Source organism: Branchiostoma floridae, chromosome 4 (assembly GCF_000003815.2).
Source record: "Branchiostoma floridae strain S238N-H82 chromosome 4, Bfl_VNyyK, whole genome shotgun sequence".
Lineage (NCBI taxonomy): Eukaryota > Metazoa > Chordata > Leptocardii > Amphioxiformes > Branchiostomatidae > Branchiostoma > Branchiostoma floridae.
In genome coordinates this window covers 16,069,642-16,093,237 of record NC_049982.1, presented here as the reverse complement: position 1 = coordinate 16,093,237, position 23,596 = coordinate 16,069,642, and the positions used below count along the sequence as shown (strand labels likewise).

Genomic DNA, 23,596 nt, shown 5'->3' with positions numbered 1-23,596 from the left:
TGGAAATATGGATGAAACTTTCTCCTGAGTGCTTGAAACAAACACTGGCAACTGTCGAGGCAGGCCACCAAAGTCTGTTGAAGGAAGGTGCAAGCAGACAAGTCGTCATCCAGGCGGGGTGAATATACCCAGCTGTGATGCAGATGTAACGTTATTGGGATACTTCAGCCTCACGCCCAGGCAGAGTCAGTTACATTGAGAGTCGCAAATAACTCAACCGTGACAATCAGGACGGACCCGCAGACGTTATAAGTGAGCCATATACGATAGTCACATGACTTGAAATATAGTCCCAATTTAAATAGCTGCTGACCCTTCTGTTTCGTCTTTAATCATTGAGGTTTAGTTTAAGTATCATTCAGCACCAAGGACATAGCCTGGGTACCATCCGGGTAGTAGTTCGCTATGACGTTTATTATACACTATAGACGTCTATCATACACTATACATTCGCTTCTCTGTTAGCACAAGCGAACACAGGAGCAAACGACTACCCGGATGGTACCCAGGCTACCAAAGACAGGGGTACCATGTTATTCAGCACCAAGGACAAGGACAGGGGCACCAGCTTTGTTGGTGTGTCGTAGGGACAGGGGCATCAATGACAGTGTTGTTAATGCATAATCCAGCACCAATGACAGGGGCAGTATTGTTGGTGTGTCTTGTGGGGACTGGGGCATCAGTGACAGTGCTGTTAATGTATTATTCAGCACCAAGGACAAGGACAGAGGCAGCGGTCTTGTTGGTGTGCCATGTAGGGACAGGTGCATCAGTTACAGTGTTGTTAAAGTGTTATTCAGCACCAAGGAGAGAGGTAGCGGTCTTGTTGGTGTGTCATTCAGGGACACGAGCACCAGTGACAGTGTTGTTGATGTGTTATTCAGCATTTAGGGCTGGGATACCTGTCTGGTTTGTGTGTCAAGACGGGACAGGGCCACCAGTCTTGTTGGTTTATTATGTAGGGACAGGAGCACCGTTTTATTGATGTACTTGTCAGCACCAGGGACAGAGGCAACAGTCTTGCATGGGTCCAATAGAAGACAGAGAGAGACTGAGCCAGAATACATGTATTCACTTAGTTGTATTTATTGGCAATGTACTGCAGATACGTTAACTGGTACAGATAGCATGTACCACATGTCACACTCATGTCAACATGTACAGACAGCATATTTACAAAGTTCATGTCAACATGTAAAAATAGCATATTTACAAAACACATGTCAACATGTACAAATAGCATATTTACAAAACACATGTCAACATGTACAAATAGCATATTTACACAACACATGTTAACATGTACAGATAGCATATTTACACAACACATGTCAACATGTACAAATAGCGTATTTACACAACACATGTCAACATGTATAGATAGCATATTTACACAACACATGTCAACATATACAAATAGTAATTTACACAACGCATGTCAACATGTATAGATAGCATATTTACACAACTTCAGAATACACAATAGAGACAGCACAGATATTATATATGACATAGTTATCAAGTAGAATTTCAGAGTCCAACCTGCTATAATGGAGCCGTATGAGAAAAATAATTTTCTAGTGAACAAAAATGAAAATTCCTATGAATATTGTGACAATGCATGTTTTTTAAGTGTGCAGTCTTTGTTAAAGTCATATTTCTTGGTTATATTAGTCCTTTTAGTTTTCATAGATAATCCTTTGGATTCAGACAGCTGACAAAATTAAGAACATTACACTTACATTATCAAGTTCGAATAATCAAAAATGCCACAAATAATGAAATTACCTACTAAGTCCACCACATTACAATCACATGCACACATAGGTGTATAAACTACACTTGTTAAATTGTAACAGGACCTACAGGTATTGGACGAATCCCACAGTAATATAACAGGAAGTGGACAAGTCTTCAGACTTGTACAGGAACTGGACACTCCCACCTCCACAAGTCCTACTGGAGACCACCTCATGTGTAAGTTTCTCCACACACCAGTCCTACTCAGTGTTACATGATACAGTCTGTCATAGATGGCTCACATGAGATGATCCCACTCAAACTACACCAGACCACACAGTACAGTTCCACCACAGCTGGGTTAGTTCCAGTTCAGTACAAGATCCCCTCACACAGACAGGAGGCACAAGTCCCTGACAGACTAGTCCACCCTCCCACCACTGCAACAACCTGACATGGTTGTGGGGTGAAGTGAGGATGGGGCCCGACATCCCGATTGGCAGACCGGGTGCAGGGCAGCCATCTCTCACTGCACGGCGCAAACATATCAGATTGATGGTGCAGTGGGAGAGGTTGGACAGTCTGTAAGAGACGAGAGCCTCCTATCTGTGGAGTTGGTCCTGACGTCCCCTTCCCCACCCCAACTGTGCGTGCAAGACCTGTAGGTTTTGTTGCAGTATTGCAGTAGAACAATAATTATGACTCACATATACCTGAAGCTGAACGATAAGGTGGGGATATTAAAATCAGATTCTGTTTTCTAGCATAATTTGTCTAAACATCTTATTTGGGACCATAGTATGATAAAAACTCAAAGTCAGATCTATGCCATTTTGATGTTCCAGCATGATTTGTCTAAACATTGCATTTGGGACTGTGCAATAAGGTAAGGAATGTCATATTATTCTGTTTTTTAGCATACTGTAATTCACTTTGTCTTCTCGATACAAACTTTGACGGTCTGAGAAAATCTAACTTGTTCTCGGAACTAAATGTTCACGGTGAACGAATTATATGTTATCGGTAATGATAAGTTCATGTTACAGTCATCACCATGAAAACCGTGAACATTGAAAAAATCAGGAATTACAGTAATTTGTGTCTAAACATTCTATACTGAGTTGCACATGCAAAAAAGGCATGGGACAAACATAATGCACAATAATGCACAGTTAAACATAAAATGTATACACATGTAGTTACATGAACCATTGCCAATAAATATCATGGACACAATGGTAAGGTGCCCACTGTTGCACCCAACTCACAAGTCAGGTGACGAGAGTCCGGAGCTGTCACGGCGCCGTTTCTGGGACTTCTTGTCCTTCAGCGTGTTGCGGTCAGTCTTCTGGCGCCGCTTGGTGCTGCGGACTTTGGACTTGTCGCTCGGCTGTTTGAAGGTCACGGTATCTGACGTGGACCTCCCCAATCTTGTGGTGCCAAACTGCAGCTGATGTGCATGATAGAGAGAACAAACTGTTAGAGGACTGGAGAGTAGCTGCTACAGTTTCAGCCATTTTGTCTCTGGGAAGGAAGTTTTACTAGACAATCACTCATTACTCCCTCTGTCATGCAACAATACACATTATGTCTGTCTTTCCAAGGTTCTTACAACGTTTACTACTAAAGCAGTTAGAAACATTGTCAATGTAAATACAACACTCACTTGGGGCAACGTTGTTCCCATGTCCTCATCAGGGACGTTGGTTTGGGCAGCAGCAGACATGACACCTTTCCCATCTCCTATGGAAGGGAGGCTGACACCTGTAGAAAACAGGATAGATGGGAGATTAACTCATGGGAGTGCAAAGTGAATACTGGATCAGATGTAAGTGCTTGGGTAGTATGTGGCTACACAGTATACAATTTTGCTCATGCCAACTCTAAATCCTATTGCAAGGCATTAGGGAAAAGCATGACAATTGTACAAGCTTCATCTCTACAACATTTTAAGAAAATGAAATAAGACTACAGCTGTCACAATATCTGGGAAAGGCTGGGCATCTTCTTTTCAACAGTGACTGAACCTCCACTACAAAACTCACCAGGTGTATGAAGTTTGGTACAAAACTCACCTGGTGTATGAAGTTTGGTCCCTACAGTACAAAACTCACCAGGTGTATGAAGTTTGGTTCCCTACAGTACAAAACTCACCAGGTGTATGAAGTTTGGTTCCTACACTACAAAACTCACCAGGTGTATGAAGTTTGGTTCCTACACTACAAAACTCACCAGGTGTATGAAGTTTGGTTCCCTACAGTACAAAACTCACCAGGTGTATGAAGTTTGTTTCCTACACTACAAAACTCACCAGGTGTATGAAGTTTGGTTCCTACACTACAAAACTCACCAGGTGTATGAAGTTTGGTACAAAACTCACCTGGTGTATGAAGTTTGGTCCCTACAGTACAAAACTCACAAAACTCACCAGGTGTATGAAGTTTGGTACAAAACTCACCTGGTGTATGAAGTTTGGTCCCTACAGTACAAAACTCACCAGGTGTATGAAGTTTGGTCCCTACAGTACAAAACTCACCAGGTGTATGAAGTTTGGTTCCCTACAGTACAAAACTCACCTGGTGTATGAAGTTTGGTCCCTACAGTACAAAACTCACCTGGTGTTTGAAGTTTGGTCCCTACAGTACAAAACTCACTAGGTGTATGAAGTTTGATCCCTACACTACAAAACTCACTAGGTGTATGAAGTTTGATCCCTACACTACAAAACTCACCAGGTGTATGAAGTTTGGTCCCTACAGTACAAAACTCACCAGGTGTTTGAAGTTTGCTCCCCTGCAGAGTCAGTCCAGGATCAGCAGTCAGGCTAGGTAAGACCAGCCTCTCCTTTCTTGCCTGGTGCCTCTTGTTGGTTGTTTTGCCCTGGAGGTTTGTCTTCCTGTGTAGACTGTCTTCATCCCTGCTCTTGCCTGACTCCATCATCTCCTCCAGCCCAACTTTTCTGATGTGGTACATCCAATCTTTGGTTGTGTCTGTAATGGGTGTACTGTCCTGTCTGCTGAGGTGTCCAGACTGCGGGGGCGTGCTGTACCGGCTCTGAACTTGGTCGTCCTCCTCCACGTCAAGGTCATACATCACACAGTCCATCGTGGGTGTGTTGTCCACTCTGCTGAGGTGCCCAGACTGTCGGGACATCTTGTCAAACTTCTGCACTCCACCGTCCTCCTCCCAGTCAGGCGTGGCTGTGTTACTCACCCTGCTCAGGTGTCCACACTGTGATGATGTGTTACTCTGCACCTGGCCTTCCTCCTCCCAGTCAGGGGTATATAAATACACTTCAAAATCTTTTCCCCTCTCCATTGTGGATGTATTGCTTACCATGCTGAGGCGTCCAGACTGTGATGTCTTGTTCAATCTGCTGTGTGCTCGACCTTCCTCCTCCCAGTCAGGGGTATACACCTCATGAGACGTCACACTCATCTTGTCTTGACCAACATTTGCTTGGTTGTTTGGTGACATCTTGACACATGTTTTTCCCTTCTTAGTCTTGATGGACTTGGGTTTTGTGTGTAGATCTCCTTCCATCATCTTCTCCATCTCAGCCATCCTGCCGACATTCCTCCAGTCTTCTCCCCTGTTTGTTGTGGGTGTGAGAGCTCTGGTTTTCTGGTAAGATCTGAATTCTTGGACTATTTCATCCATCAACTTGAAGTCATCATATTCTGCTGGTGTTGGGCTTCTCTCCTCATGATGTCGGAGTGAGAATACTTGCTGCTCTTCAACAGTCTTCCTGGAGGTGGGAGGTTTAGCTGGCTTGGGAGCTTTTCTTGTGGTTGCTTTGTCGACTCCCATGGAATCTTGTACCTTTTTAATAGTCTCCTTCTTTCTCTTGTAGCGCTCCTTCTCTGACATGTTCTCATTCTCCAGAGAGTCTATCATCATAGAGACGGGAGCTGGGGTCTTATTACGTCTGGGGGGTCTCCTTGGTGGTTTGCCCTCTCCCATGCAGTCCTGTTTTTGCTGAATGTCTGTGAGTCGTTGAGCATACTCTTCAAACACCTTTGCATTTTCATCTGAGTGTGTGGGAGTCTTAGAATATCTGTGCAAAGAGAAAAATGAAGGATTATTACTACAAGACATTCATCAACTTCTGATGAACAAATTAAACCTTTACTACACACTAGCAGGACAGATGTACATGGAACTTGATACATCACCTGTTAACTGCTGTGAATCCACCCTGAGGAACTGGCTGTCTCTTGTTCAGGTTGGTGACCAGGTGTTTTGGTCGGCGGTACCTTGACTCAGGTAGAGGCTGCTTCGGTGGTGAGGGCAGTGGGACAGGAGACAGTGGGGGTGCGTCCAGGAGAGAGGACGGAGGGACGGCTTCAGGGGTGGGGATGTGGCGACGTCCACGGATGATAGCATTTGTGTATTTCTGTTGGCGCAGGGCTGGGCTTTCCTTCTTAGAGTTGCTCATGTTGATTTGTGGTTAACTACTGATAGAGGAAAGGAAAAAAAATGTCAAGATTTGCTGAAGAAATCCTGTGTGATTTTGGAGAGCTGTCTGCAAACAATAATCATTGTGTTATGAGGGACGTTCAAAAAGTAAAACCACCGGTTTTATAGTAGGCTCATTTTTTCATGGAATGACCGGAAATTTGGTTCAAAGGCAAAGGCATGTGTCTTCTTTAGATTGATCAATTTGTTGTTCAGGTTTTTATGAGTGACTGAGTTGAGTTCAAGATTACCACACCCTTGGATGATGGTCAGGAGATCAATTCCTCTAAATCTGACCCTTTTAAAACTATTGCAGGATGCAAAATTTCACCTGTATGATAACAAATGTCTCTATAGATAACATACCAAGTTTCATGTCTGAACTCTCAATGGTTCACCTTTTACAGCCGCTAGAATGGAGCGAGTTGCTATATTACAGGCAGTTTGATTAATATGAAATACGTAATATGTTGATTTAAGGTTTTTTTAGATTGCTTTTCTACTAGCCAAAAGATACGCAACTTGGCACAATTATTAACTTTCTCAAGACCAAGAAGTTTGCTAAGTTTGATACCTCTCAGTTAAAAAAAGTCGGCTACGGAAACTTTAAGCAGCCCACCCCTGGTCCACGAACCCTCATACCTTACTTCACCCAAGGAACAAAAAAAAAAAAGAATAAATGATTGGATCTAAAAGATGAAAATATGCATGTGGCTTATAGGGAAATGCAACTTGATACAAATGTATATGTGCAGTTTTAGTTTCGCACAATAGCTACTAGTGAGTCAAGGACATTGTCAATTGCAGTCACTCATGAAAACCTCAACAACAAATTGAGATATCTCAATCTCAAGAAAACATATACCTTTACCTTCCTTTATGCCAAATTTCAACTCATTTGATGATAAAAAAAGAGCTTGCTATAAACCGGGAGGCATTAATTTTGAACGCCCCTCGAACATGCAGCATGCAACTTCAGAAATGTTTCTTTATTATTGTTAATACATGAAACATAGATCTAAAAGTAAAGAATGTATCACTAATCAGGGATTCAAGACTAATGTGGAGGGGTTTTCATCAACCATTTATGCTACAGCAAAATAACTGAATTTATATTTTATGCACATTAGTCCTTAAGGATTTGTTCATTACATTCCGTATCAAACTTTCTCACAAAAGTGTGCGACATTCAAAAACTACGTAACGTTACATGTAGATAACAGCAAAATGTTACCACATCATTTAAATACATAAAGATGTACCTAGCACACTTAGGTTTTAGCAGGATAACTCAGTCATGGGGCTAACCTTACTATCAACAAATCCGAATAACATCAAGGAATACACATTCAAAGTTTGCCCTTAACTATAGCTGAAAAGAGTTTTATACAGCTTCTAAATTCTGAAACGTTTTTCCCGCCCAGCTGCCTGTGGGAGGGGGGCGGCTGAAACACGTCCTGGTCAATCCAGTTGTCGCCTCCGGACCAGAAGCGCGCCGTGAACAAAGCGCTACAGTTTATAGCGACAGATGTTGGGCTTCATAAACTTCTTGTGGCGTTTTATACCGGTAAACTGTTGAAATATGGCCCCTTACACCTCATGATCGCGCCCTCTAACTCCAAAGCAGTTAATATGAAATTTAACGTTACTTACCTTTCTCTTATCTTCTTGAAACTTGAATAAAACTCACGTTAACTTGTAAAAGAACGACGAACATAGTCTTAAGTCTGTGATAAACAATAAAAAGTTCTCTGTGCCAGAGTCTTTGGTCCTTAAGTGCCCCTGAAGGCACCCAGGCCCGGCGGTATCGTGACTTTTCTCTAACCCATCTTGGAGGGTCTGCATGGGGGGGTCTTGGTAACGCTTAACGGTGAATTCAGGAGGCCCGGTAACGGTTAACGGTAAATTCAGGAGGCCCGGTAACGCTTAATGGTAAATTCAGAAGGAGTTATAAAACATAACACCGTTGAAAGTAACATTGACGTGCATTCCTATTCATACAACGCTAGAGTAGTTATATCAATAAGGGAAAATATCCGACTAATGACAAAACAAAAGCTGCCCAGGAATGACAGGGACGATGTCCATGGCATCTGTAAATTGACGGAGGCAGAGTTCCCGGCCCGCCACAGAGACGGCGGCAGCAAATTTCTTATGGAGGGATAGAACGCATCCCATGGGGGTCCAGGGGTATGCTCCCCCGGGAAAATTTTAAAATCAAGACCCTCTTAAATGCTGTTTCCTGCATTTTCGGCAAATTTTGCCGACTGACTAAGCTAGGTTGATTTTGACATTTTCATCAAATTACACAATGATTATAGCTTTGGCCTCCACCCCCAGAGCCCCCGACATATCTTACCATTTCGAGCTCAGAAGGCACGAGACGTTGCAATATAAGTCCGGGAAAATTAAAATCTGGACCGTCTGAAACGCCATTTACTGCATTTTGAAGGACACATTTTGCTGTAAGACGAAGCTAAATTAAATTACTTTTTATTAGAGAGAAAAGTTTTTTGTGCCTACCCACGCCCCTAACATATTTTCACCATGTCATCGTGAGCGCCAAAGGCGCCAGCCGTCGCAAGGAAGGTCCGGAGAAACCTCATTTTCTGCATTATAGGAGTACTTTTTGCCCGAAACTAAGCTAAGTTTACTCTGAAATCTGTATGAGTGATAAAGTTTTTGAGGGCGACGCTTCCGCAACATATTTTACCCTGTCCAGAGCCGAAGGCCGGGAGGCTCGGAGAAAATTTTGAAATCTGGACCCTTTGAAATGCCATTTCCTGCATTTTCCGGGGTTCTACCTGGCATTTGACTTCGTGTGTATAACGGGTTACGAAAAATTTCTTGGTAACGCTTAACGGTGAATCCGGGATAACAAATAACGGCTAACGTTGAATTAAAACGACCAATAACGCTTCACGAAGAATATACCGATAACGATTAACGTTGAATTAGAGAGGGTCGGTAACGATTAACGGTGAATTAAAATGGCTCGTAACGCTTAACGGAAAAAGGCATGCAGACCCTCATCTTGCTCGGTTCTACAGCAGTGTGGAAACGGAGATAGAACTCAGATTTCCCAGGGGACTTTGGGATGGAACGCCCCTTGCGGAGACTACGGGTTCTGCAGGATGGCGTCAGAGGAGTCCTCCAGATGTTCTCAGGTGATGGGCAAGTTTTCAGCTGCCCCTAACTTCTTCGCTTTGGTGTTTACGGTGAGGTCATTGTCACTCAGGGTGCAGGCACGACTGGTGAACGATTTCCCGGACTGTGTGACTCTAACACACGCGCTGTTCAAAACGGTAAACGATTAATCAGCAAAGATGTGCGCACACGTCTGCTCGTGTCGGAGGTTGCAGGGGTCTGTTGACGTTACCAAGGTGTTCGATTATGGTCGTCAGGGCTCCGCGTTTGACGTCACATTGTTCCAGAATTGACGTAATAAAGATTTGTTAGGGGTGTGATATGAAGGTTGAAGGGGATTGTTTCAAGATTTGTTGTGTTAAAAGTTCGGATAATCCTCATCGAAAAGATTACACAACTTATTAAGAAAATGTGAACTATTTTCTCAACTGAAACAAAAACCCTCTGACAAATGAGCAAAAAAGGCCACTTTGAACAATGAGCATTTTTACCTACACCCCTATCCGAATTGCAGTTGTCTGTCCATCCACAGTCAATTTTTTTGGCATGAGCAACACAACTTCTTGCAATTCTTAAAGGTATTACATTTCAATCACTGACAAAATACATAAATAAAGTTCTTCAAATTCGATACCTACGTACACTTAGGCCTTAAGGGACACCTACATACGTAGAATTACTCATTCTTCGTGGCATCTAACAACGATAAACAATCAAAAATATGCTGAAGATTTTCGAGATTTCATATCACAAACTGTTTCTGATATATATATTTTTTTTCTTTTGGTTAACAGTGTATGCGTCCATTGATCACAATTCCCGTCTCTCTTCGTTGAACGTAACAAGCATACGGAAAATATAAAATTGCGAAAGTACGGAAAGACAGACCCAAAACAATACCACCCCGTGAATCAGTAGGCTCTTTCGCTGATCCTATGACATGGAATGTCTTCCAATTGTCCCACCACGTAGAAACATTACTAAATCTACCAACTCTGAACTCACTTCCTGTAACTTCTGTAAATCCCCTTATTCTGGGACCGTTTTGCCTTCATCCCTGTCCTGTCACTCTGTGCACGTGGTAATATGAAAACTATATGATCCACGACCTCATACCTTCGCCTTCCTGTGTTAGGCTGACATTGTATACAGTACAGAAATGTATATAGCATGTATCTATCAAATATTATTTTGTTGTGACCTGAACTTAACCCAGTGGGTTTATATGTATGCTGGGGTTAACCTTCTTGATTCTTGATGCATGTATAACGTTACATTCATCCGAACGCGCGCGCGCGCGCACACACACATACACATATACATATACATATACATAGAGTCTAGCCTGTGTTTACACAGTCTCTCTCTGGCTGGGGTTAATGACCCGCTCCCCGAGGGCGGCGGCAATTGTAGGACCGGCCGCTAGGAGCGCGATTTTGGTCAGGCTACATAGAGTCATACACACACACACACACACACACACACACACACACACACACACACACACACACACACACACACACACACATGCACACCAAGAACAACATCTCCATTTTCAATGAAATAACTACGGCAGTCATGATCATTGGTTTATGACAAAGCACTCAGACGATGGTGGTAATCATTTTACTACAAAGGAAATGTAAAGCTTGTCCGTGCTAGCAGTAATAGCATCGACTGCAACGAAATAAGTAACACACTAACAACGTAACATGGCGGCCGAAACCCACTACCAGGAAAACCCCAAGGGCTTCACAGAACAGGCCAGTTTCACCAGCTGACGTCACTCCAATGTTGAATACGGGTAATTTCTTTGTACATGTAATGTCTGGGCATATTGGGATTGGTACACTAAGTCACGTGACCTGGTGACAAACACGACAAAGTCCGCTTTACTGCCAGCTCTGTACATGTTCGGGCGCGCGGGCGACAGCAGGTGGGTATCTGCAGGAAACTTTCTTCAGTATACCGTAGTTGCAACAAACACTGACAACCTCAGTGGTCATAAAGAAAGGTGCGAGCAGACAAGTTATCATTCAGGAAGTGTGAATTCAAGGTGAGTTTACGGATCCGGATCTTTATGCAGTAGTACTAGTACTACTAGTATATCATAACGTCATCATCAAGTACAGTAACAGAAAAAGTAAAGACCCAGTAGCCGTGTCAATATAAAACGAGAACGACACCGTATTGATTTATAAAGTGTCAATATAAAACGAGAACGACACCGTATTGATTTATAAAGTGTCTTATTTGTGCTCTAAACTTATAAAAAAATATATCTGCTTTTAAATCTTCGATACCCTAAAACCATAACTGTACGATTCTTGGCATACTGACAGTTTCGCTTCCTGGTCGGTGTTGATTGGCCGCAAAACATCACGTGGACAGGCAGCGAGTGAGTCAGGGTAACCCCCGAATGTAGTGCACTTCTATTGGCTCTATACATCACGTGATAGTGCCTGAACGGTTGGGACACGGAAGCACTTTCACTTCCAAGGGTCGACTTGGCCAAGGCTGGTTTCACCCAGAAACCAGATCACGAGAGGCGGACAAGAACCGTTTCTTGGCCTGCCAGGCGAGCATACACCAGGGGGTACTACTTGTTGAATGCGCTAGTTACTGTATCATTTTTTATTGTCCAGATCGTGCGAAGCCGTATGAGGGTAAGTAAACTTTCAGTAGTTCCTCTTTCCAATTTGGAGACCGCTGAGTGACAGTTTCATACCTACTGGGAGGACACAAGGGAGATGAACTGGCAAACTACTATATTAGCAATCCTATCTATGTTGAAGGGGTGGTGACCAATATGTCTTTTAAAAACTTCAAACTTCCTATATAATAACTGGATCATGGAGAAGGCTACATTTGATTGTCTTGATAATTGGTATATGTGTACATTTCATTTGTAGGTCTTCATGAGCAGAGAGTCGGTTAAGATTCTTATTACTTCCTATATAATAACTGGATCATGGAGAAGGCTACATTTGATTGTCTTGATAATTGGTATATGTGTACATTTCATTTGTAGGTCTTCATGAGCAGAGAGTCGGTTAAGATTCTTAATTACAGTACACGTAATGCAAGTAACACAATGTGCGAATTAAAGAGTATTGTACCATAAAACAGTATAGCATGTGTTTACACAATTTCTCGCTGTCTCGGAGGTTAATATTCCCACTCCTAGCTCGTAGGTTTAAATGTCCAACCGACCACTAGGAGCGCAATTTTAAATTAGTTAGACCATTTAAAACAGAAGATAACGAAGGGAGAGGGGAAAATACATAAACCGACCCCCCCCCCCCCTCATGAACTTTTTAGACCCACCAAATCAGTTATGTTACATTGAACAACAAACAGGTATCAGTGACCTTTGTACCTGAGCGGCGTATCAGAAACAGGTATTGATCTGACCAGGTATTGTTTTTCAACGTAGCGCGGAGCTTGTGACAACATGGGTGACGTAACCGGAGAGGGTGAGGGCATAATGGACGACAAGAGTAGCAGAAACCGGGCTAGACGGTAAGGGCACTCTCTATACTGAACAGAAATACAGTGCATTCACAAAAATGTGTGATGCATTAATTTTTACCCCTTCGGGAATGTCATCTATACATTGCTCCACCATTTTCCATCACCATGCAATGCTACATTTTCGCTCTATTATGACATGTAAAACCGCTCATGTTTTAGAGACGACGACCCTGACTATGACAGACGGTCCATCTTAGTCTCCAACATCCCAGATGGAATCAACGAGGATAAACTGGAAATCCACTTCATGCGGAAGTCTAACGGTGGAGGCGATATCGAGAACATCACCCTAAGGGACTCTTCGACCGCTAAAATCACATATTTGGACGAATCTTGTTAGTTCTCATCGGTCACATTTGCACATTTGCTTTGTAAAATTGATCACCATTTTGACATAAAAAATTATCACCATTTTGACATAGGCAAACCATGTATATTTGTCAATATAACCCCGTTCACATAGATAGATAGAATGGTTTTCTAAGCACAAGTACTAGTGCGAAGAAACATGTTATCTTGCAGCTGAGTTAGCTAGATAGTACATAATAACTAGGGGCATGTCAAGGTCAAGGTGATGATTGTAAACATGAATGAAGAATGCTATAACTACGTTTTTTACATACTGGCTTAATCTTAGCTATTCTTCCTTTCTAAACAGCCATCCAAGGTGTGCTTGACAAAGAACAGTTCATTAGGGACAAAAAGGTTGAAGTTCAAAGATGGCCATTGAAACCAGATGGTGCAGAAGGACTCCCACGTGTCCCACAGAAGGACTCCTACGAAGGCATACAGGTAGGTAGGTTCTATCAGCTGGTATCGATCCTCCTCAGCAAACTTACGAGTTGGGCTTTTATCTGGCTTGGTATGTGCCCTTTTGACTGTATATCAGGTGCAGATTGTACAAAGTATCTTGTCAGCCGGATATGACAAGCAGCATATGATAAGCCAATAAAATTCCCAACTCATACGTTTTTTTAGGCTAAGAGGGTAGGAGGTACACAAAACAACATTCGTTTCCTCTGCTTAAGGGAGGGGGTTGTATGCATTGTTGCATGGCTTACAATTTGTATTGATCTGATTTTCATAACCTCATCGTGTTCAATTTTCAGGAGTTGTTAAAATGTCTATATGCACCTATGCCTTGCAGGTTTTCAAAACCGTCCGTGCATTAGTTGGGCCGGAGAAATCTCGCTACATCACCGAATCGTGGAAACGCACAGTAAAAATGGGGAAAGATCTAGATGGCATAAAGTTTAAGAAAGGCAAAGAGAGCAACGGAGTGGAGATAGTTGGCAAATGGGGCATGATAAGAAAAGTTCGCAGCCTGTTGCAGATAGAGGTACATTGTGCTCAAGGCACACATGCCATCGGCCAGACCACATCCCAGCCAGGAACAAGGATGCCTCTCACGCACGTGGATAAGGGGAGGACGTCGGGCCAGCTTCCACACACTAATGGCGGCCAATATGGTGGTCCGAGCGCATCAACAAGTCATTACAGCAAGCAAGTGAATCATGCTTCTCAGGCTACCCCGGACGATCCGATCAAGATTGTCATAGATCCGGATATCATGTCCTATCTGAGGCAAGTTAACGAGTCGCAGGTGCTAGACATCATTCTGAAGAACAAAGCAGTGATCGTCATGAACGATGTTAACGGACAAACAGAAGTGGGGTTCTTTGGAAGCGATGCAGCAGGCAGCGACCCAAACAATGCTTTAGAAGAATTCACAACACTCTACCAGAAAACTCACCACGGCATCGTGTGCAAGATGCTTGACCTACAGTCCAAGCACATTCCACCAAACCAAGTCTCCAAAGCTGTCGCGAAAATCACGGAAGACTTCCCCCGAGTGATGCTGAAGACTACTGTGGACAAAGGCGTGATGTTCTACGGAACAGACAGGGAGGTCCAGGAGGCGAAGACGGCAATGTGTGATCATCTCGGCATAGCTGCGCGAGGTCGAAGGAGGAGGGGTATGGATGTAACAGCAGGGCTGCCTAATGCTAGTAGGCGAGGCGGGACTGGGGCTGGCAGTTCGTCAACTACAGAATGGTTCAACCACACAACAAAGGAGGGGATACAGATCGTGGTCGCCCTCGGGGATATCACACATCTGCCGGTGGATGTCATCGCTAACGCCGCGAACGAGCACCTCAGCCACGGGAGTGGCGTAGCAGGAGCGATCTCCAGGGCAGGCGGTCCGTCTGTCCAACAGGAGAGCAGTTACCATGTCAAGACCTACGGGCGTGTTCGGGTCACAGAGACGGCAGTAACAGGAGGAGGGCAACTTCCCTGTAAAAACATCATTCATGCCGTGGGACCGAGATGGACACATGGTCGCGAAGATGCAAACGTACGGGAGTTGCAGCAGACATGCTACAACATTCTGAACGAAGCATCTGCAACACTGAAGGCGCGTTCAGTGGCTATTCCGGCCATAAGCTCTGGTGAGAATAATTTCATATTGATAACAGTTGTATGTCCGATTCGAATGTATACAATCTGTTGTTGTGTGTGCATCCCTGACCATTATCCATATCCACGGTATATACGGTATATAACAAAGCTCATTGTTGATTATTTCACTTCGCAATCTTCCTGTAGGAATCTTTGGCATGCCAAAGCAGACGTGTGCAGAGTCACTAGTCTCCGGACTAGAACGGTTCCTCCAGAGGGTAAGGTCTTCTTCTTGTACACTAAGAAGAATCATCTTCATCGACATGGACCAAGCAACAGTCAAGGTACTAGCAGATACCTTTGATAAGAAACTGTCCTCAAGCGCCTCAGCAATCACGACTGACCCTGAGGCATCGTCAGACGATGGTGTCAGCCGGCCACCGTCAGACAGGTATCATCAAACATCGTCACGTAAGTCACACACAGACCCAGGAGACAAAGGGGGAGGTGCAGATGCTGCTGCAGATGATTGTTCCATATGTATATCAGAAATAACTGATCCTAAATCTCTCCCATGTAAACACACGTTCTGTAGAGCTTGTGTAGATACAGCACTGTCCTACAAGTCCCAGTGTCCCATGTGTAACACCATTGTTGGAGAGCTGAAAGGAAACCAGCCCCCGGGACGTATGGACTGGCACACGGACTATGGGACACGGCTCCCTGGGTACGAGAACTATGGTACCATCGTCATCAACTACTACTTCTCTTCTGGGACACAAGGGGTAAGTATCTCGTCCTGTTATTGGGGCGGAAATAGATTAACATTTTGATGAAACAGTTTTCAGCTTGAATGTTCATATTTTTCTAAGTCTGCAAAGATGTATGCACTAAATCAATCTACCTGTCCTATTCACATTTCACCTTACAGCCTGACCATCCCAACCCCGGTCACCACTTCAGCGGTACCTCCAGGACAGCCTATCTCCCTAACAACGAAGAGGGACGAGAGTTTGTCCAACTCCTGAAACGTGCCTTTGACAACCGCCTGGTCTTCACTGTTGGGACATCCGTCACAACCGGCGCTACAGACACGGTGGTCTGGAACGACATTCACCATAAAACCCGTGTCTACGGAGGAGCCTCTGGGTTAGTGTCTTTTAGTGCCAAGTTTATAATTCATCACCTTCAATGTTGTTTTACCACCAGACTACGATAGTTATTCTATAATCCATGGTCTGTTTCATTTGTATATTTGCATTTGTTTTCCATGCATACCAGTACTCCAATTATAATATGAATTTGTACATTTCAGTTACGGCTACCCGGACCCAGGTTACCTTGCAAGACTGAGGGAGGAGCTCGCAACTAAAGGCATCAAGTAAGACCAGTGACGTGGTGGCAAGAGAAACTCCATATACAATGTTTCCCCTGCTTCACCAAGGACTTGTCCCTATTTGAACATTTGAATAGTTTGATCGAGGCATTGATTTTTGCATTAGTGATAACGTGATAACTAACCTCCTGCCAATCTACTATGTATGTTAACAGAATGATAACATATGATAACAGAAAGACATAATTGTATTTTACCGTGCACGTGAACTTAATGTTTATCTTAGAAAACATGTTGAGTGAATATGTACATTAAGTAGCGTAAATTCTGTCATAGACGTCAGTATCTGCTACATAATGATATATCTCAGAAGTAGAGATACCGAGATAAATGTAATTGAAATGTGGCTAAAACTAATGCAATTTATGTAAACAATTATGGTGTCCAAATACTGGCATTTTGACTGGTGTGCAAATTGTTTAGAAGTTTTAAAGTAGAACATGCATTTGTGTTGTTTATTTTTTTTCTGTTCATTCAGATACATCAAATTTTCTATGATATGTACTAAATTCCTTGCACCTGACAGGAATTTACAAATTCTTCTTTACAATATTGACTGTGACCATCTGATGATATGATTTATTTGCCAGTAGACGATCACTTGACCATAAACGGCATACAACATGTACATATCCCACTAGAAATGCACCAAAAACATAATTTGTTTTAATTTGATTCAGTATCAAATTTTATTAAACCAGGTAGTTATTAGAACACGTACTGCATACTGATCGGCAAATTTTTAAAAAGGATTTTATACAATATATAGATTGTAAACTAAAGTGTTATCTTTTGTGAACAGATACAGGTACTAACGAATTTCAGAGAAGTACTGTTATCTATCATGATAAACGTGAAAACTAACTTAAGAATTTGAAAGAAGAATGACGACTTGTGTATACATTGCGGATGAATAAATGAAGCCAAGAATCATGCATGTGTGTGAGCTATACTCAATCAGCTGGAATATGTCTGTGTTTATCAAATGTCAAGTTCATATGTTTAGTGGCATTATTTGTCGTTTGAAGATTCCAAGACTGCGACTGTGTTACAAGGTCAGATTGCACTGTTAATTACGTATACGCTCAGGGAAGAAAGTTTTGATTCAGATGTCTTTTTAGAACACTTTGAACGAAATGAGGTACACCGGATACGCCTCTGCACCATTACATGCGACATATAAGCTCGGGTTGACTTCGCAGGTGAATGTGTCACATTGTGGATTTCCCACGTCCCTATCGTAAGGTTCTCGTTTTGCGGTTTCACCAGCACTATCGCGTTCTTTCACGAGAACCTTTGCCAGAATGACCTTCTTACGACCACAGTAGTCGGGGGTGCAGAGGTCCTTTGTGGCACATACTGCATCCTGGGTAAAAGCAGTCCCTTTCTGTGACCCTCCGTCTGTAGATAGATAGAAAATAAGTTCCTCCTTATCCCTTATTGAGTAAAGCGGACGGACTATCTATCTCACTGGACTTCTTCACGTTGGCGTCGCCTCGCTGTGTCCTTAATTGGGTGTGTTACCCTTGACTTTTGTAACCGAAAAAATGATTCAAAACGTACAAGTATCACTAAAAGACAAGAAAACAGAAAGCGCGTAAAACGATTCGTACCGTAGTGTCCAGTGACGTGACTGTTGAACCCGTGAAGACAGATCATATGACAGGCTTCAGCTGAGGTACCGTACCACAGATCTGTCTCCTCCGCTCTGTAACAACAAGTCCAAGTTTAATGTAAACGTTCAAAACAGACACAAGATCTAGCGCAAATACAAACTTGTCTGCAAATTGAAGAGATATCGTACCGTGCTGGAGAGTTGCCATTTGTCCTTCCTCTCTGTACGCTATACTCCATCCACAGTAGCTGGTTCTGTACTCGCTCTATCCGCAGGACGATCGCCCTCATGTCCCCCAGGCTGGAGAACAACTTGTCTTGGACGGAGAGGAATTCTGTGGAGAGGGGGTCCAGCGTCACGAGATGACACAGCTTAGGCTTCTCCGTCCTGGGTTCCATCGGCTGAGGGCCCCATCTGCCTGGAAACACGGTGTCTAAAATACAACGTAACAAATGTTCCAGTTTGGCGTAGTGTACGATGAGGTGCATTGTGACATATACATAGAAAATCTGTGCCCATGTCGCTGTCACAGTGATCACTATGGGGTAATATGGTGTTACTGCAATAATAAACGCAGAATTTCAGAAAGGCATATTTTTTAAGCACAAACGTAAAGAGACCAAATTAGAAAGCAGGATTGACATTGCGTCTGAAGGCCATATTCACTAAAGAAAAGTAAACAAATAAAACACATAACAATTCATACCGGAATATATAGCTAAGTCTTCTCTACGGACCTCCCCGACAGCATTAGACGTTTGTACAGCCAACGTCATGGCAGAGAAGTCTACAACAAGCGGCCTGCTGTCCTCCACACAGAAGCACTTAGCGGCGTTTGCTTGAAATGCTGTCTCTATTCTACTGTTGGACGTGGTTTGGAAGGAACGGCATGGTTCACCTGGTAGCTCATAATACCTGTAATAGTACCACAGACATATAGATATGAGAGAGACACGTTTTAGGCATCTGTTCAACTACGCATGACGTTTTCTGTGTACCTTAATTTTCAATATCAATTTAATGGTAGCTGTGCAGAAAGTTGCGTCTTAAAAGACGCATCCTTCGGCACAGCTACCGGTGGCTTAACCAGGTACGGTTAGCTCTTAAACGTGTACCGTAATTTATAGATAGGACAGGTACTCACCACTGGTAGTTTTCTGATGACATCAGTCTTGCAAACCGACTGCGTCTCTCCACGATCGTCTTCAGGACCAGACGGACTTGAGCTGCAATGTCCGTCACGTTCCGACTTCCCTCGATACGGATGCAATGTTCCTGTTCTGAATACATCGTGGTTGTTGTGACAAATAATCAATCAAAGATATTCCGTGATCAAATTTCTCAGTGTCAGTTACGTCAAATAGGTAAATGATGCTACCAAGGAGTTTTGTTCAACAAACTCCTTGCCTTGGTACTCTCAAGCAGATAAAAAGTGTTGAGAAATATCATCTTTAATCAATATCATCAATAATCAGGCCTCAAGGAAACAGACGATTACTATTGCAATTAAAATTTTATCAGAGTATAAATATGATGACAGGAGGATAGATACTAGTTATTTTGAAATCTCACCGATTGAGATGGACACGTTTTCTTCATGTCCCAAAAACCGAAGCCATTTAACCTCCTCCTTCACAAGTTGAGCGATCCCCGTCTCCTTGTCGTCGTTGATGACCGCCACAGCTGTGTACTGGTGGAGAAAGTCTTCCACTGTTTTCCGAGCATTCTGTAGCCTCTCCTGATCAAGGCAGAAGATGTGCAGCAGAACTTCGTTGGGCTGAAAATCTTCGTCTTCGAAGTTAGCTTTACGGGGCGGTTCCGGTCTGGGGAGTGGGACTGTGGAGCAGCGTGGTTCGTGTTTTTGATGCTTTCCCATGCTCTTTATCTTGTCACTGGCAATGTCTTGAGGTAAAAAATGTTGGACTTTGATCAGGTTTTAGAACTGTAGGTTATATTGTTTGCATTCTTGTTACCTGTCTAAACTAAAGAACATTTCGCATATGCATGCATGGAAAGAAAGGTCGTTTATAGTCAAAGGTAACAGCTACAGCTTGGAAGTAACTATGCAGATTATCTTGATCTCACGCCATACGATATACATGTAAGCAATGGCATTGGCATAATGTATTCATATATAAATCATAGCTCACTATGTAATGGGTACCTACTTTTTAGCCTACTGAGGTGGTTTGTGTTTTTCGATGGGGTCACTTTCCCTTCGTTCTCCGAGGCCTTCCTGTGGACGGCTGTGTGGAACGCTTGTAACATGGTCTCCTGGAAGATGACGATCCTGATGATGGACAGGGTGGTGGGGCTCCAGTCCTGCACGAACTCCGCGATGCCGTCAATCATGCACCTCGCCGACCGCTCAGGCTTGATGTGGAACCTTCCTGCATTTGTATGAGTCGGACGAAGGCAGTATGTCTTCAGATCTTATAATTATTGTTAATGTAGCAGTTTTATCTAAACAAAACATCTAATATGGGACAGAGGGCAGAGGTAAACGGCATTTGTTTGGTTAATGTTTTTTCCCAATTGATAAAATGGACTATTCTCACCTGTTCCTACCGCAGGAAAGACGAGTGACCGCAGGTTCATCTGGTGCGCGACCAGCAGGCAGTTCTTCACATCTGACCGCAGATATTTGGCTGTGGGCTGCACGAGATGGAGAATGGCTGCGCACGGCAGGTTTCCAGCCCCTGTTGAATTATCAAAAATAAGATTTGTGTTTGAACAATATGGAAGGGGTTTATAGATATGGAACATTGCGCAACGAAAGCGACAGGTTAATGACAATAGCATCCTTTCAATACAAGCGCTCACCTGTAGCAACCACGTCGCCTGCCTTGGGATACCAGTTGTCCCTGATGTACTGTCGACACTCCTTCTGGACACTGGGGCCGGCTGCCATTGATATGGCTCTGCTCAGACCTTTGTCCAAGTCTGTTAGGAGACATAACCGTTAGTCGTAGGTCAGGGCAGCTTGAAATGAAAGCGTTGATTTCCATTCTAACTACGGAATACTGCATACTCATTCTACGTTTAACCTTCTCCTTGCTGCCCCAACCCATAGCCAATAATACTTTTGTGCCAAATGACTACTTTAGCAGGCTGAAGGATAACTTATCAGATGATCTTCCTGACACCAACTGCCTGAAAATGCAATGATCATATAACTGTTACCCATTACATGATAAAACAGGACCTACCAAGATTGTTTTGTGAAGGATTGACGATGGCAGAGACTTGTTCCATGGTAATGTCTCCCATCTGAACCTGTACTATGACGTCACGGATGTGAAGTTCAGCCTGGCCTGGTACAGGTGTACAAGAGTACATCACAGGTACCGTGTTACCTGCAGCCTTATACAAGAATATTAAAGAAGGATTTTTGGGGTTAGATTGTTATCAAACACGTATAGGTTCGGGAAGAAAAGTGTGCCGCCAAAATTTTGCAAAAATGTGTTCACAACAAAGTCATATCCCTACAGAACATACCTCTACATTCGAAGCCGCCGTTTCTCCCTCTTTTCCTGGCGATGCCTCGTTCCCAGATACACTCTCCACAAGGATGACGCACCGGAAGTCCTGTTCTATAGACTGCAGCACTTCACGGCCCTCCTTCTCTTTCAGGTATTGGTACATGCCTGAAGATTTTTATATAAAGGTTTTTAAATAAAGAATTCTTCAACCAGGCATCCAATAGCACAATCGTCGTTGTCTGTATGGATAGGCTGGTTTCTCATGTTTGCTGTTCTTAGTAGTAACTGTGTCTATGATTTAAGTAACACACTCAACGTTATAGCTATTACTTTTTGATGCCCTAATCTTATCAAAATTAATATTACCTTCTTTTGTTAGGTGGAGGTATTGAAATCCACTAGGAAAATAAGGCACATGCATTTAGGACATTTATAAATCACCAACCTGGTTTGAAACTCTGCAGGACGTCTGTCTGCACAGACGCTGCTATTTCTTCCAAGAAGAACTTCGCCTTACTTGCCCCCTCGCTGGTGCCACTGACGGAGAAGCCCCCACTGGCTGGTCTGACTCTTACGGAGAAGGATTGCTCAGCCTCCCGTATCACATCGCCATAGTGCTGCAGTAGTAGTTTCGCATATCCTTCAACAATTTCTACTTTCATGACGGTAGTCCCGGTGGGTGGAAGACTGCTTTCTTGCTGTTGTTTCGGTGCGTTTGGGCGGCTAACGGCTCCCACCACACCTGATGAGCGCGGTAATCGGTCCTGGTCATGCCGTGAGTGTGTTGATAGGTGCGTGTCTCGTGATCTGCTGCTGATGGTGGCTGTTTGATTGAAGTCGCTACATGGTGGATCTGCGTTGGGCGGTCCTTTGGCTAACAGGTTCACTGAAACATCATCTTAACAATTAGATCGGGCAATTGTCACTTGCTCCTTTGCTATTCATGAACTATTCAATTTGACATTGTATGTCCATGCCATGGGGGTAATAAAAATGACAAGTGCATATACATACCTAAATCTGGCGAACTATCTACTCTACTGACACTATATGTGGATACGTGTATTGAATATCATATCAATAACAGATTCTAACATATCCTTGCATGCACCATGACAGGGGATGGGATAAGTTGTAAATCATATTCCTGCCCACCTGTTTCCGATAGGCCAGCCTCTTGCTCCATCCCTTCCTCGCGATCGTCAGAGAGGTGACGTGACCACGGTCCAACATGTAATCTGGAGCCATGGAACACGTGCTGAGGGTGGGCCAGCACGTTCTGGGCCACTGTTGTGATACAAGTAGAACCATGTTAACATGACTGGTACAATACTAAGACAATATTACATGTAGTTTTAGAATGAGACGTGGTGCCTTTGTGATAAGTCAATAATTCAGTTGTCACTTCTTATTATGCTTTGACTTCGACTTCCTGTTTCAAGTTTCGACTCCCCGTTGTTTTCACAGCCTGATCATGAAAGAGGAAGTGTCATTAAAAAAAATTAAAGGGACACGCAAATAACGGACCGGGAAATTATAGTACAAGCTCTTGAGAAATGAAAGCGGATGGTTAACTTAGGTATTCATTCTTATAAAAATGTTACTGATCTGATGTAACATCAGTATAGTACCTCGTGCCATATGTGTTATGATAGAAATACGTTTAAATGTTCCTTAAATAAAGTCCAAGGTCCCGACAATTAACACACGCGAACGTATATATGGGACTGGCTGGATATTGTTTGGCCACAAGATACTGTTTCTGCCCCCGCACAGATCTACCAGGAGATTCTCTGACATGTACCAGAATCTTACCTGACTCAT

The 23,596-nt window shown here is 43.3% G+C and overlaps 3 protein-coding genes across 5 annotated transcripts in view; 1 reads left to right on the top strand and 2 right to left on the bottom strand.

The window, feature by feature from the left end:
* Positions 1 to 17,608, top strand: part of LOC118414188 — a 33,815-nt gene extending 16,207 nt beyond the window's left edge. The window contains exons 1-8 of one of the 3 annotated variants that reach the window (XM_035818054.1): positions 11,066 to 11,281; positions 12,782 to 12,867; positions 13,039 to 13,214; positions 13,538 to 13,671; positions 14,027 to 15,329; positions 15,487 to 16,064; positions 16,211 to 16,428; positions 16,595 to 17,608. In XM_035818054.1, the coding sequence (XP_035673947.1) occupies positions 12,800 to 12,867; positions 13,039 to 13,214; positions 13,538 to 13,671; positions 14,027 to 15,329; positions 15,487 to 16,064; positions 16,211 to 16,428; positions 16,595 to 16,664 (2,547 nt within the window). In that variant the 5' untranslated portion in view covers positions 11,066 to 11,281; positions 12,782 to 12,799 and the 3' untranslated portion in view covers positions 16,665 to 17,608. Of the gene's footprint in view, positions 11,402 to 11,562; positions 12,012 to 12,781; positions 12,868 to 13,038; positions 13,215 to 13,537; positions 13,672 to 14,026; positions 15,330 to 15,486; positions 16,065 to 16,210; positions 16,429 to 16,594 lie in introns of those variants that run through there. The other 2 variants (XM_035818053.1, XM_035818052.1) reach the window with 2 other exon arrangements.
* On the bottom strand, positions 1,104 to 4,892 carry LOC118414195. Its single transcript, XM_035818065.1, has 3 exons — positions 4,512 to 4,892; positions 3,407 to 3,504; positions 1,104 to 3,190 (listed from the first exon to the last, which is right to left on the bottom strand). The coding sequence occupies exons 1-3, from the start codon at positions 4,843 to 4,845 to the stop codon at positions 3,005 to 3,007; spliced, it is 618 nt and encodes a 205-aa protein (XP_035673958.1). The 5' UTR covers positions 4,846 to 4,892; the 3' UTR covers positions 1,104 to 3,004.
* Positions 17,609 to 17,742: 134 nt separating the features above from the next.
* Positions 17,743 to 23,050, bottom strand: LOC118414190 (protein mono-ADP-ribosyltransferase PARP14-like). Its single transcript, XM_035818055.1, has 13 exons — positions 22,928 to 23,050; positions 22,218 to 22,658; positions 21,789 to 21,937; positions 21,500 to 21,653; positions 21,114 to 21,233; positions 20,849 to 20,989; positions 20,459 to 20,680; positions 19,863 to 20,192; positions 19,435 to 19,570; positions 18,997 to 19,205; positions 18,480 to 18,723; positions 18,289 to 18,383; positions 17,743 to 18,076 (listed from the first exon to the last, which is right to left on the bottom strand). Exons 1-13 carry the CDS (start codon positions 22,956 to 22,958, stop codon positions 17,793 to 17,795), a joined length of 2,556 nt encoding a protein of 851 aa, XP_035673948.1. The 5' UTR covers positions 22,959 to 23,050; the 3' UTR covers positions 17,743 to 17,792.
* Between the last annotated feature and the right edge of the window lie 546 nt (positions 23,051 to 23,596).

Coding starts and splice junctions, on each gene's coding strand:
- LOC118414195 (XM_035818065.1), bottom strand. CDS start 4,845: ATGGACTGTGTGATGTATGACCTTGACGTGGAGGAGGACGACCAAGTT. Junction 3,505..4,511: donor GAGCAAACTTCAAACACCTG/GTGAGTTTTGTA, acceptor TGTTTTCTACAG/GTGTCAGCCTCCCTTCCATA. Junction 3,191..3,406: donor TGGGAACAACGTTGCCCCAA/GTGAGTGTTGTA, acceptor CATGCACATCAG/CTGCAGTTTGGCACCACAAG.
- LOC118414190 (XM_035818055.1), bottom strand. CDS start 22,958: ATGGAGCAAGAGGCTGGCCTATCGGAAACAG. Junction 20,193..20,458: donor CCACCTCAGTAGGCTAAAAA/GTAGGTACCCAT, acceptor TTTTACCTCAAG/ACATTGCCAGTGACAAGATA. Junction 19,571..19,862: donor AAACGTGTCCATCTCAATCG/GTGAGATTTCAA, acceptor CGATGTATTCAG/AACAGGAACATTGCATCCGT.